We start from the raw sequence: 14,884 nt of genomic DNA on the forward strand, positions 1-14,884 counted from the left end.
AGGTAGTCCGATCCGCAATATTGAAATTTGAATTTTGAATTTTTTTTTTTTTTGAATTGGTTCGGGCTAATGGGTTAAGGGTTAACGGGTCGAAATCGTACCCGTACTGTGGATCGTCTTCCACCTTCGACCGTCCGTCCGCTTCCGCCGGATCTCGCCTGATTTTGCGGCGGTGGGTGCGGGAAGACGTTGCGCCGGTGGAGCGGGGTGCTGGTGCGGCAGTGAACGGGGTGGCGTCCTTCTCCGAGCTTCGGTCACGGGCGGTGGCTTCCAATGGTGATTCGGCGGCGCTGCAAGGTGAAGGCGGTGGTTGGCGCCTGTGTAGCGGCGGCCGGAAGGGAAAACGGCGAGAGGGGGGGAGGAAAAAAAGAGGGAGAAAGCGGCTTATTCGCCGCTCGGGCCACTGTGGGGGTAGCCGGCGACGGGGTCTTCCCCTTCTGTGCAGGGACCGAGAGGGAAGGGAGAGGGAAAGGAGACGGTGGTGGAGGCGGCGGCGGTGGGGGGGCGAAGGCGATCTGTGGATTGACGCCGGAAGACAGTCGACCGACGGGAGGGTTTTGCTTTTTCTTTTTTCTCGGTGGGTGAGGTGATGAACAGGGAAGAAAATAATGAAGAAATGGAGTGACCCTTCTTCTTCGGGACGCGTGCCGTGCGACGACCTTCCGTGCGTTCCGGCGTTTGCGGTGCAAATGATCTAGCAAAATACAGGTGAGGAAAAGGCCGAAAAGGAATCGGCGGGGGTCCGTCCATAAACTGGATCCTTCGACTTCAGCAACAGAGGCAAAGTCAGCCCTGCTCTGATACCAAAGCTGACGCAGGACGGATGTAGGGATTGGAATGCAGAGAGAAAGAGGAGAGAAAGAGGGGAAGAAGAAGAGAAAGAGGAGAGGAGAGGAGGAAGAAGAAGATTAATTTTCATGCAATAATTCATTAAAAAAAAATAACAAATGCATGCCCTATATATATATAGGGCCACCAAATAACAAATAAGTCCCAATAAAAAAAAACAATTCGAAAGAGGTCCTCACAAGACAATATGCAAACTAATCCTATCAAAATAAATAATAATAAAAGAAAAACATCAATCAATCCAGCCACAATGAAAGTGGCTGGACCGTCTTCCTGCGACGACCATAATCCCGCAAAATAATCAGTCCAGTATTCGTGTCCGCACCAATGGGGCTCACCATCAGCTTGTCTAGGTGGCTGCCGGATGTGCGCCCTGCGACCACAATTGGAGATGGATGGTGCAACAGCTGGAGTCGTGCTTCTTCTCCTTCCTTTTCTTACGCCTCCTTTTCCTTTTTTGATATATATATATATATATATATATATATATATATATATATATATATATATATATATATATATATATATATATATATATATATATATATATATATATATATATATATATATATATTGATTCTAAAGGCCTACAAGATCCAGCTTTATACTAGATATGGGAATTTTTTATAGACAACTAGCCCGAGATTAGAACACAAAAATCATATAAAAATAGTCAAAAAAATCGAAGCATACCTTGAAATTCCTAAAAAGCTCTTGATTATCATTGTGGTGAGATTTTTGGAAGAAGAAAATGCAAGAATAGGTAGATCATCCTCTCCTCCTCTTTTTGATGTCCGCCTCCTCATGACATAGGTGTTCGGATGCCCTAGGGTTTCATATTAGACGGATAAATATAGGTGTGGAGTGAGGACCTGCCTAAATAATATAATGTCAATGGGTCTACCCACTATAGAGCCCATTAACTAATTCAGACCTACACAAATACTCACTACACTATATAATTTAGATAATAGAGTCCAAATTAACAAGATAATCATAAATTAATTTTGAGTTCTTTAAATATTTATTTAGTCAATAACTTAGCTTGTATAATATAATAAAACAATAAAACCGCTCTTTAATCAATCGAAGTCCATCATTATGAGAAATTCCAACATTTGCATCATCGTAAATAGAAGGATTTTGAATTTACTTTTCAGATGGTTTAGAAATGCAATTAAATTCATTTTTTCAATTTCACAACCTTCGCCTCACTCACTATTCTGGCCACTTACTATTCTGTAAATTTATGGGGTCTATCTGCCTTTAAGTTATCATCTTATATGATCATTTTCTTCTCTGAAGAAAGTGAGCCGGTCCACCTGGCTTTTGATATTCTAACACATCAGAGGCAAACTTTTATCGTACATCGGGTGATCATCTTGCTTCCGTATGCATGTTGTAATTTGCATGAGCTGAAAACCGTACAGACTAAAGGATAGATAGAAAATATTATGATGCATTTTCAAATTTAACTTCTATAAGAATAACATTTGAAGATTGTTTTGGTTCGTTTAGTTTTATCCTATCTCTATCCCATACTCAACTGAAATTTGCTAATTAAGCTATTTGATGTATAAAACCTTTGTATATTGTTTGCCAGTTCATTTTACTTAGAAACTGTAGAACCTTTTTCAGTGGAAGTCATATATAATATTAAATTCTTTGGAAATATTTTTATGTAGCGTTAACCTTTCTAGTTTACTGCTTGACGAAACTTGCAACGTACTCAGAAGTACGATGTCTTCTTTGACTGCCATGCAACACGTATCCTTTAAAGTTTCTTAATTAAGGTCACGTATTCGTTTAGAAGTATATCACTTCCTCTGCTTTGTTCATTTATATGTTCACTTTATGCGGGAGGCTCTCACTGGCTGTCTCTCTCCATCCTTTTTGGGGCCTGATAAACTCCTTTAACCTTTTTCACATAAAAAAAAAAAGATTCTCTGTGTATTTGCTGCAACACAACCAGATAAGCATAGGCCATTGATGTTTTGGACAATCTGAATGAATTATGTGGAACCATGTAGTGATGTGCCAGCTTTACATCAACAAGCTTGCAGCTGTACAGCCATGCCTCCAGGGCGTTACTATCCTCATTGCAAAGAAAATTTAATTAAAAATATTCAAAAACAACTTCTAGCCTGGTAAGAAAAATGCCCAACAAATTCTACTTTTTTGCGATAATCAGATTTTAAAGATCTTACCAAAAGGAAATCTTAGTTCTCCGATGCCTGAAGAATTAAAGCCCTTTCAGATCAATCCTCACCAAAAAAATGTTTAATACCACCTACCTATCAAACCAATTGTTGCTTAGCAAGAATTTTGGGATCTAAGAGTATGATTAGAAAGAGAAGAAGCTACTATCAATTTGTTATCAGATGTAGTTCGGGGAGTAATTGAATCAATTGCATTAAAATCCATAGGTACTAGTGTACTTTTGGGTTTGGTCAGCCTCGCGCCCCCCCCCCCCCCCCCCCCCCCCACCCCGAGAGAGAGGGAGGGAAGGAAATATCGGAGCACTCATATTACCTGTATAGGCTTGACCAAGGAGTAAGAACGTAAGAGGTAATTGAAATAAGATCTTAGCTTTGAAATCTGAACGGATCCAAAATTGCAACTCATTTGATCTTGGAAACTGAGGCAAGTAGCCCTTTCTTTAAGCTTTACCATCTTTTGAAAACTTTGTTGAAGGTTGAAGGTATTACATCTCATCTTGTAATATTCAACTACAAAAAACACTACGAGAAAACTACGATAGAGATAAATATATGAACATCATCAGATGCAAAGACGACTCTCTCCTGGAACTCAACAAGAGTGCAGGGAGAAGGAATGGTGGTGGTGGTTGTTATGGGAGTGCTGCGACTCGCGCTCGATGAGCCACCGGAGATGGAGGAAGTCATCGACGGAGCACGGCAGCTTCAGCGGCCCCGACGAGTGGAAACCATAAACTTCTTGAGCCGACTCAAGAAGCCTCTTGAACAGGGGATGGTAGAGGTAAGATATTGGTATCACGAACCTCCGAAAGCCAGCTTCGTCATCCTCGAGCCCCACCCTCACGGCCAGCCAACCCTTCTTCACCTTCATCCTCCTGTCCTCTTGCATGGTCTTCTCTTCTCACTGTCTCTCTTTGTGGATAGCGAGGAAGAGTTGTTCTAGGGAATTGAGATGCCAAGTTAGGCTTGGCTTTGGCTTGGTTGGGGAGGGGGGAAGAGAGCCTTTTATAGCTGAAGAAAGAGGAAAGGGGACTCCGTTTTCGTAATTTTGTGTACGTCCTTATTACGGAATCCGTCAACTGCATTTCCAACTTTTTTTTCTTTTTTTTGGTAATTTGGGGGGGGGGGGGGGGGGGGGGGGGGGACTGTACCCATGTAGCGGCTCCCTCTGGGCCCTTCTTCCACCAGAGAATGTTCGATACGGGTCGCAAGTTTTCGCGTGTCCTCTCCAACCCGTAGAAAATCCTACTGGGCCATCTACGTGTGAGTATGTCACCCCAGCGCCACCTCAATACTGATGGAAGGAAAGCATATCCACACAGAGTCATCCAGACATGAGGCATGCGGTCTCCTGATTTAATCGACGTTCGTGCGTTTCGAATCCGGACAACTCAGTTGGAATCCAAGCCTCTTTACCATGCGTTTACCATCTTGGTGGCTTCCAACTTTCTATAAAGATTTGTATGGCTTTGGAGAAATTCTGGATGTGCTCTTGAAAGAAGCTATGTGAGTGGTCGATCTAATGTCCACGTAGCCTTGGTTAACAGTTAAGATCCTTGTTACTTCTAATTTCCTTCTTCTAGTGCTTCAATTAAATCACCAGCCATCCTTTTAGTTGAGGCTCATCAATTAACAGTGACCGACCTAACCATTTAGATGAATTGCGCCAATAAGCAAATTGGTGATTGAACAAGACAGAACGATGCCTTACCATCTATTGTTTTACCAATCATTATTTAGTAAAATTCAGATGAATGGGAAATTGGTTCATTGAAATGGACTGAAAGAAACACAAATTGGAGAGGATTCAACCTCAATGATGATGAAACCATCTCCTGCAGATACCATTTTGTTCAGGGTGTCAGGTCTACAGGATAAGTGAGAATCAAAGCTACAAATGCAGGTGATGTATTTAGGTCATCATATAAAGATATGAATCCTAGATTGAACCTTGACCGAAGTCCGAATTTTCTATATAGGAACTAATCAAGACTGCTATTTTTGGACTTTCTTCCCATCCGTTTGTTAATTGAAATGCACTCCGGGAACACTTTGTATATCGCACTTTCTCAAACCAACACATTTGCCGTATAATATTGCTCTTGGAATCCTATCCTACTTAATTCTTGTTGATGCTTGATAGGTTAACTTGCCATAGGCATTACCCATACTTGGTAACATCGGAACTTTATACATGTGTCGAACCCTAGCTTGAAGTACTCTTTGTGAGATGAAAAGAATTTCTAGTGGAACTAAAACGAACTAAAATCCCTTTGATTTTCTGCAAAACCCCAATCATAGATGGAATGCGACTTCCCCACTACGCTGCATATGGCCCCACATGGATGATGCATGCTAGATACCACTTCTCTGGTTATAAATTTGGGACTTCTTGCACTAGATTAGGCAATTTTGTTTTGGTTACTAATAAATGATAGCTCTGCCTAAATGCTTTTGACCAGGAAAATTGACAGTTAACCTCAATGATGAAACGTGTCAAACTACCCCATGCATTTTTCCCTTTATTTTCTTCTTCTAAATCATTTCATATATTGTCACCAAAAATTCATTTCATATATTAGAACTTAGAAGGAGGTCTTACATGTACGTAACCCAGATTCATCAAGTTGTTGAGCATACAGCCAATTAATACTTATATCACCAATGGAACCAACAATGATATTACTTCTGCTCCATGTTGAGTACTGCACCTTTTCACGAAGCCTATTTATTGTCTATTACACTTGCTCCCGTATCTCTGGCAGATCTCATAGATAGAGTCAAACAACAAATTGCAACATACCTTAAAAATCACCTGCTTCAAAAACAAAAAGTAATTTGGTTGATGTGCCAGTACTGTGTTAATAACTTTAAGCAGCGATTGCATAATTTTATAGCGCACTTTTTAGCTAAATTTGCCCTTAATCAAATTTGTACAAGATCTTCGTATGGATCCCTGAATTTCCATTACTGTAATTTTTTGTATAATGATTGCTTTTTATCATCAGTCAATTTTTCTTTGGATATTCGATAAAAAAGAAACTTAGTAGTTAGAAGAAATTCCACAGTCGGCGTTAGACTTTCCAAGTCAATGGTGAGTGAAATAGATAGAAAACTATCAATGATTAACATGGCATGAGCACTGCTATGTCCCTTGCTCCTTTAACAAAGATTTGGTTAGCTTTGAAACTGGTCAGTCATTTTCTTGAACTTGAAAAAGCTATAGTTGACTCATTATGCTGAAGTTGCACCCAGTAGGGCCAACTCATGGAGACCTAGAATTATTAGACTACGGGTGCATGTGTTTGAACCTTGCACTGTGCATGTTTGAGATATCTCTATGGATGGCTAACTTTTGGGGAAAACCTAAAAACAAAAAATCCTCTCAATTATCTTGCCACATGGATTGAGGGTAAACTTGGATTGACTTTTGATATAGCGAGTGGAGCTCTTGGCATTTCTGACGAGTAATACAAATTAATATAAGCGAAATTTTTAACTTTTCTTTATGATTGCATCATACACCATAGCGATGTTGTGAGGCACGATTTGTATAGTATGATGCTGTGCCACACTTGATGGTTGCTATAAAAAAATGGATAATTATGATGGTATATTAGATCATCTCATTTAATTGACGTATATCTTTTGATGGAAGGTATGGAGAGTTTTATAATATTCTATAGTGCAAACTGTGCACGGGAGAGGATCAATCTATGCTTAGGGCATGTTGCCATCTTTGTTGGAGAATGGAGGAAGGGAGTAAATTGGTCCAAGTCTCAAAAGCTAAAGAGGTCGTTGGGGGCCCCCACTTGCACGATAAGGATCATCAATTTTTTTTTGAATTTCTCTTCAACTGGTATATTTCTTGCTTTTACAAATTGCTGGACCTGGTTCCAAGCTCCAGTCCTTGCTTTCTCCTCTCCGGACGGTCTCTCTTTTACTTGAATAGCCAATTCCATCAGTCCATCTCCTGCACTTTAAGAACAAGTTGGAGGCAAAATCCTCCGAGCGTTTGTTCCATGATGCCATCCAACTCCGCACTGGGCGTGGTCGCAGTCGCCCGGATAATGAGACGTGGGCCCCGCCAAGCACGTAGTACTAACACAAGTGACATTCCATTCCCGGGTTGAAGGCGGTGGGTGGTCGGTCCCATTTGTTTGATTACTTCTCCAATCCAATTGGAGAACATTCACCTATCTAGTCCTATTCACCATAACTGAATATAAACCGATACATTCTAATATTTTCTTATGCAATATTTCAAGATATTGGTCAATATAATAGCAATATACTAACTGTGATTTATATTCTCTTTTTCATCATCCTCAATGAATATATCAATTCATGAATGTTGAAATCAATATTTAGAGTGATATGTTTTTTGAAAATATAGCCGATATAATAGTTATTTTCATAATATCAAAAATTTTGATGTTATGTTCAAGGTGCCAACTGATTTAGTTGGTGAAATTACTAGACATCAATGCTAATTGTAATGATCTGACTTCAAATTATACTCTTAACACAATCTTGACTAAGATGCTCTTCATGTCATACTTTTCAAAAGATTGCTCCATTGGAAGATCATATGGAATTGGATTGATCTCGAAAGATGAGCAGCGGATGTAAATTGGGATGAGGATGACGACAGCCATGACGATTGCGGGGGATTGGATAACGATGTCCTTCCATGTGCCAATGAAGAAGGCCGATTAAAGCAAATGTCGACTGGGGTCCGGAAATATTCTCTAGCAAGTTGGTCCAGCCTGAAAGGGGCATACACTGGTTCCCTGGCCTAATGGGTGGTCTGATAGAGCCTACTTCTTGCTCTTAAAGATTCCTATCAGGAAGGGTCTAGTATCAATATCATTTGGAAATAAACGGTTGCCCCAAGTTGGACGGTAATGCCGCACCTCTCCACCTCTCGCATGATTGCCTTACTGTTCACCTTTTTGTTGGAGTCAAGGAGGTCGGTGCATAGTCTCTGCATAGTTACCCCGACTGAGAACTCAGGGTTGGTTTGATAGATTTTTTGCCGTCATAATTGCCACTTACATGTAGTACAGCCCAAACACTTAAAGACTTTAAATATAGGAGGCACCTCTTGAGCTCTTCCCTCTATAAAAAAGAAAGAAAGAAAGAAACTCATCATTCAGGATACATCCTTTGGATGGAAGAGGTGGAGATGCCATTGGCACTCCGTCAGCTAGTGTTTTTTAACTTTATTGGATGTATTCATACACGTAGTGTATGATAACCCGTTTTCAGAAGAAAAAAAAAAAAAAGAGAGCGAGAGAGAGAGAGAGGGGTGCTCTGCTATGAGATTGGCTGCTCCAAATCAGATCCGACAGACTCGGTTTAAGTGTTGTTCCATGGTTGGTGGGTCCAAATTTTATGTATCAAATTTACCATTTTATAAGCTAGAAAACTAGTTACATCGTAAGAGGCTGGTTTAATTGGAATAATCAAGTGAAAACTAAAACTTTATATTTTTAATGTGATAGAGTTAAAATTTATTTGGAGAGGCTTCCCACATTTACATAGAGGGGGATTCTAAGATGGATATTAGATATATTTCAAATTCATCACCTGTGAAGGTCAAATCCCATCCCCTACTATATAATTGCTGCGTGAAGCATTCATTGATCTCTTATGAAGCTTGATATATCTATAAGAAAGCTAATAGTGCATCTGGTTAGATGGTGATATATGTGGCTAATCATACCAGAACTATATTATAGAATCTACAATTAATTTTCTTTATCAGTTTTTAAATATTTTATTTTCTGATTTTTATAAGTGTACATATTCTAGATTGGTTTAATTTTATCCGATTTACCAAAAGAAATGTAATATAGTTAAATATGAGAGTGAGAAAATTTGTTTATATATATGCCAAACTAAAATAATAACTATAATGGTGGCAATATTTTTCTAATTATCAAAGTAAATATTTTAACACATAGCTACATCTTGCCAAATTGATAGGCTGAATATATTGGTTGTGTTGGAAGTAAGGTTATCCTAAAACATATTTGCATATTTAACATCAAGAATAGTTGAAAAATCATGCCTGTCTTCAATTCCACAATCACATATAGTATAGGACATATGTCACACATTAGTAATAAAACCAGAAAAATGTTGGAGCAATACAGGGGTCTATCGAAATGGAAGAATATTCCTACTTAGTACTTAAAATTTGCTCATAATTATAGATGATATTAGACATTGAACTTACAAGGTTACCAGGGCAGGCATTGGCACAAAGTTCCTTATTCATCAAGTTGAGATCTCATACTAATTCCTGGATGTGTCATCATATTGAGTAATCAACATTGGCAATCCACCTCACAAATTACTGTTAGGGTAGAGTTGTAAACTAGATATACAAGCTTGCAAGTGATCCCTTTAAAGGATGGGATATATTTTTGTATTCCGGAGGCTAGTAACTTTATGGCCAAACCTAAGTATTGACCATGTCATCTTGGACTTTACCTTGATAGAAATAATATAGTGGTTTACTAGCTAGACTTAGATATGAGTGAGGTTAGACTATCCGAAATTATATATTAGAATAGGAATGTGGCCAGATATACATCAGACCTTGCATAACAATAACTTGAAGGAATTTAAAAGTAAATATTTTCAAAATTATTAAAGTTAATAATTAATTATTTTTGGAAAGGATTCACATGAACAATTTTTATAGAAAGATGTCTAACCTGATCTAGGATTCTAATGGGCTATGAACTGCATGACTAAAGGTCTAACAATGCTCATTGATCATACAGAGACACCGGATTGATGGGGGACTGAATTATAGGACATGGCTTGTGCAGGAATAGGAAAATCAACCGGCTTCATCCTATCCACTAAAAGATTTAGTAATTCAATATAGGCTCCACATCCACATATCAGATTATACAACTAAAATATAACTAAGCGATCCTAAAGGATCGGTCTTTGGTGAGAGAGGACTTGAAATGGCCTATCCAATAATACATCCAGAATGCGCCATCTATCTACAGATCAATTGAATGAGACTCCAATTAATTGTTCTCTCATAGTTTGGATCAAATAAAAAATTAATTTAATTGAAGAAAAGATTGGACTAGAGAAATAGTCCAAATATAGGAATGACGCTAGGTTAAGTCAAGTATGACTAGATCTGGGTCAGTCTTAGGCCATTTGGACTAGATTGAAGGCAGCCAATTAGTGTAGGTGGCCACCATCTCCATTATTTTTAGTACCCAAATGGGCCGCATCTAGAAAATAAGGGGCCAAACTTACGACTGGTGCCCCTATCGTCCAGAGCACCCCTAGGGGACATGTTGCACACCAACAAGAGAAAGAGGCGGCTCTTTTAGTTATCCTTCATATTAGTTTATTGTTTTGCTTCCTCAAAATCATATATTTTTATGCTATTATTATTTTATGTCCATTCCACCCTACATCATTTTAGAATAAATTAGTTTATGACATATTATGTGCATTTTGTACATGTGATCTAACGGTTATTATTTTTCAACCACATGCCTGTTGATGAACAAGACATAGTCCACAATCCTACCTATAACCGAAAAGATTATTAGTGACAAACTTTGATGACAAAATTCATCAACAAAATATAATTTTGGCGATGAAAATTAGCTTTTGTCATACTAATAGAGCTAGCAATTTTTTTACATGATGGAAAATATTTTTGTCATACAATTATGCCACAAGATATCTGGCGCCAATTACCTCCATATGGAGGGAATTTTTGTGACAATATTTAATATATTTTGAAAAAATTTATCATCTCTAATAATTCGTAAGTTTCATGTTGAAGTATCTCGGATCACTGTGTTTACGCTTTTGGTGATTTAAATAGTTTTTATTGTTGTAGTGCCTAATACTATCATTGAATCATCAATCAGACTTGCTTTTCTCCTCTCTTAGAGTTTCTCCTCGAGCATTGACTAGGTTAGGCTTAAGGTCCATTTTTTGACAATGGATAGTTCCTTGAGAGTGTATTATGAAGTATCAACTTAAATCCTAAAGTTGAAATCTTAATCCTTTCTTTATTTTCATTTGAAGGATGCTCCAGAAGTGAAGAGAACCAAACATGTTGGCCAATATTCGCTTGTCTTTCTAGTTACAAGAATTAGCATGTGGTTCATGTGTTATAGGTTATTTTTATGACGTCTCCCACCTTTACCATCATTTTCTTTGAGAGTGTTTATGAAGTATAATTTTTTTGTTTGCAAAAATAAGTAACCTGATTTTCATATTTGTAGTTAGAGAAAAAATTTGGATATACAAAATTAGGCGCCTAAACCTTTTTAAGGATAGCTTCACCTTTGCTTATATGTAAACTTTATTAGATTTTTACCATTATTATTAAAACTTGTGTCATCCTTTTCAAAATAATAAGCTTTATGTCACCATCATTAAGGTCTCCCACTTTTGCCAAACTAATATCCATTGATGAGGATAGATACGTTAAATTTTGATGACCCTAAACACCATCATGTATTCTACATAGCAGAACAATTTCGGTAGAAATAAATGTACAACAATGGTTACAAGCACGTGAGATTGCAAAGATCACTCATTTAACTTCATAGAGAAGGGGTGAAACATAGTATGATGATTTAGTAGTCAATGGAAATGATTTACATGCACCAATAATCTAAACACTAATAGGAGGTATTTACACCAATTAATATGCAGAAATAATGGGGAAATATGTGATGAGAGCACAAAAGTGCAATCTACACATCACTTAAATTAGTATTATTGTTAACAAATAATGATAAAAGTGCTGAATTAATATTATATTTTTGTTGGATACAGATGATCGTAAATTAAAGCTAAAATATGTATTGGGTCTAGAAAGATGCATCACCGTAAGCCAGCTGCAGCGCACCTGGATCAGACCATGGCACAAAAAGGATATAACAGGCTTAGCTCGACCAAATCAGAGAAGACCCAACCACATGGGTCAGCTCCAGTTGCACACCAGAAGGAGGCTAAGCTTAGCCGCATGGAAGATCAACCGTGAGCTATGCGAAAACACGGGGGGGGTCTGTGTTCCAGCGTCCCAGCTTTCTTACGCATTTTTCCTTGCATTCCACGCATCCGTCCGAGCCGGCGTGTGATCTCCCAGCATCCCGCATTAGCCTCTTTCCCCGTTTCAAAGCTTCCGAGTCCATGATTCCAGCATCCGCGATCAACTCTCGAGCGTCTCTGTGCATCCATTTGAAGAAGATCGCGATTCATGCCAAGCGTCCACATCCCAGCGTTCCCAGCTTTCCGTGGCCAAAGAAAGAAATCAGAAGCAGCGTTTCTAGCTTCCAAATCCCAGCAATTCCGTCTCAACATTCCGGATTGATCCCAAGCGCCCGCGTCTGTGATTCACTTCCTGAATTTCGGCCGTTCGCGTGTAATTCTCTTCTTCCGCCCGTCTCATGCGACTCCCAGCATCCCACGATGCATCCCAGATCCCGTGATCAACATCCGCTCCTCCCGCAGGTCCCGCATCTCATCCAGATTCTAGCCATCCGCGTGAAATCTCCCATTCGCGAGCATCTCGGCTCTCACCGCACGTCTTCTGGATTCGCAATCAGCTACCTTTTCCATTCCCAGCCGTCCGCCTCTTCCCTCGGCGTCTGGGTATCTCGCAGCTAGCCAGGAGGTGCATTTGGAACGACCGCCCACTCCCAGCAAAATTCCAGCATCCGTTTTGATTTGTTAGGAAGTTTATTTGAAATTTGGAGAGGTTTTCCTTGAATAAATAGGAAGGGAGTCAGCGAGCCAAGGATCTTACCTCTCTCACGTTGTTTTCCTTCCCACTCAGAAAAAAAACAGGGGAGGCTCTGCTTCCGAAAAGAAAAAAAAGGGAAGAGGAACTGGGGAGATTTTCATGTCAATGGCCGGCTAACTCCCTTGGTCAAGGGTGATGGAAGAACCCTTGACTTGTTACTTTCTTTAAGTAAACTCTGAACTATTGTTCTATTCAATTTAGATCTATGGATATGTTTTGGTTTTTTGCTTGCCTAAGTTGTAGATAGTTCTTTAATAGTTTATATCTATTAATGTATGGATTACTTTATTATTTGATTTGTCGTAGACGTAACCGGCATGATGAATGTGTTAGATGTATGCCCTAGAAGCCAATCTGGCTGACACATTGTTAATTCTAGAAACATAATTTTGTACTTGACTATTTATTATTGAATAAATAAAAGGCATCTTTTCATTCATATTAATTATGTGTCTATGAATCGTCCAAGAAATTAATAAGATGATGATGCATATTCTCAAGAGTTGAGAATTTGAGCCATGTATCATTGGTGATTAATTTCTAAATGCTCCTGATCACTGGATCATCACGAGGACGGTGATCGATTCGATCAGTGCACAGATCACTTTCCTTCTGGATGAACGAGACTTGAGTCCACAGTGTAGGGACACTGAAGTGATAGTGCAGGTGTTTGTTAGAGAACAAGGGTACTGAGCGTGACCAAGACAAGAAGTTACTTGGACGTCTATCCACTCGTCAGTGACTTGCTTGATGTTGCAGTAGTATGACTGGTCCTTTGACCTGCGGTGCTTCGGCTACTCACAGTGAGGTTATTGTAGTTTGACTACACGTATACATGGTCTCTAGTCATATAGGTCCTTGTAGTGTAGATTGGCTGCAGTAAGTTCACTGTAGGAGTAGGGTATGCACTTATATGGAATCTATCGACCTTGATAGAAGAGGAGTGATCCTATGTGATTTGTTAGACTGAGTTCTAAGACCTTGGCCAGGGCAGTAATATAAAGTGGAGAAAGAGTTTTCCACTATCGAACTCGAGTCAAATAAATCTTGACATATGACAGACTTAAGGGTTTGACGAGTTATCTATGACCTCCGTCCTGTAGGGATCCACGATAGAAGGACTGTATCACATGATAACTGCACCTAGAGGTTCATCATTCTATTCTGCTGGGTAGCCACTACATGCTGCTAGGTGTCACTGGTGGATGGTGGGACTCATAGGGATTATCTCGATGATCGATAAGCCCTAATGAGTAGAGTTGGAATCGTTCCGACCCATTGAAAGGAGTTTTCAATGATATTGTGATAGAGATCACAATATATCTCACTATCAGTCAGAGTAGAACCTATGGGGTCACACACACTAGAGGCATTGACCGATCCGATGGTTGAATCGTGATTAGGAATCACAAGTAATCAATTCAATTGATAATAAGCTGAAGAAGGAACAAAGAGAATTAATTAATTGGACTTAAAACAAGAGTCCTACTTAGAGTAGGATTCCTAGAGTCCTAATTGGATTAGGACTAGGAATCCCACTTGGACTGAGATTCCTACTTGGACTGGGATTCCTACTTGGACTGGGAATCCTATTTGGAGTAGGACTGGGATTCCTACTTGGAGTAGGATTCCTACAATCCTAATTAGATTAGGAGTTTTGAATTAAATTTGGATTCCTACTTGGAGTAGGATTCCTAGAGTCCTAATCGGATTAGGACTTCGAATTCAAATTAGAGTCCTAATTGGATTAGGACTAGAATTAAACAAGTCCTAATTGGAATAGGATTTCTTAAGTCCTAATTAATTATTAATCTAATGAATCAACATGACTCCTAATTGGATTAGGATTGAAGAGTTCAATTGAGTCATGGTTCATTCAAGTTCTAATTGGATTAGGACTAGCATAGATTGAACCCAATTGATTCATGATTTGGACTAAACCAAATAGGAGCCCTAGATGCCTTTATAAGGCTTTGAAAGGAGGTGCCCTAATGATAAGTGA

General features: G+C 39.1%; 1 protein-coding gene across 1 annotated transcript; it reads right to left on the reverse strand.

The window, feature by feature from the left end:
• Positions 1-3,418: 3,418 nt before the first annotated feature.
• Positions 3,419-4,067, reverse strand: LOC120111179 (auxin-induced protein 6B-like). The gene has a single exon (XM_039127738.3). The coding sequence runs from the start codon at positions 3,955-3,957 to the stop codon at positions 3,661-3,663; it is 297 nt and encodes a 98-aa protein (XP_038983666.1). The 5' UTR covers positions 3,958-4,067; the 3' UTR covers positions 3,419-3,660.
• Positions 4,068-14,884: the final 10,817 nt, after the last annotated feature.

This window comes from Phoenix dactylifera, chromosome 7 (assembly GCF_051530095.1).
Source record: "Phoenix dactylifera cultivar Ajwa chromosome 7, Ajwa_hap1_PhDact_Kaust_v1.1, whole genome shotgun sequence".
Classification (NCBI taxonomy): Eukaryota; Viridiplantae; Streptophyta; class Magnoliopsida; order Arecales; family Arecaceae; genus Phoenix; species Phoenix dactylifera.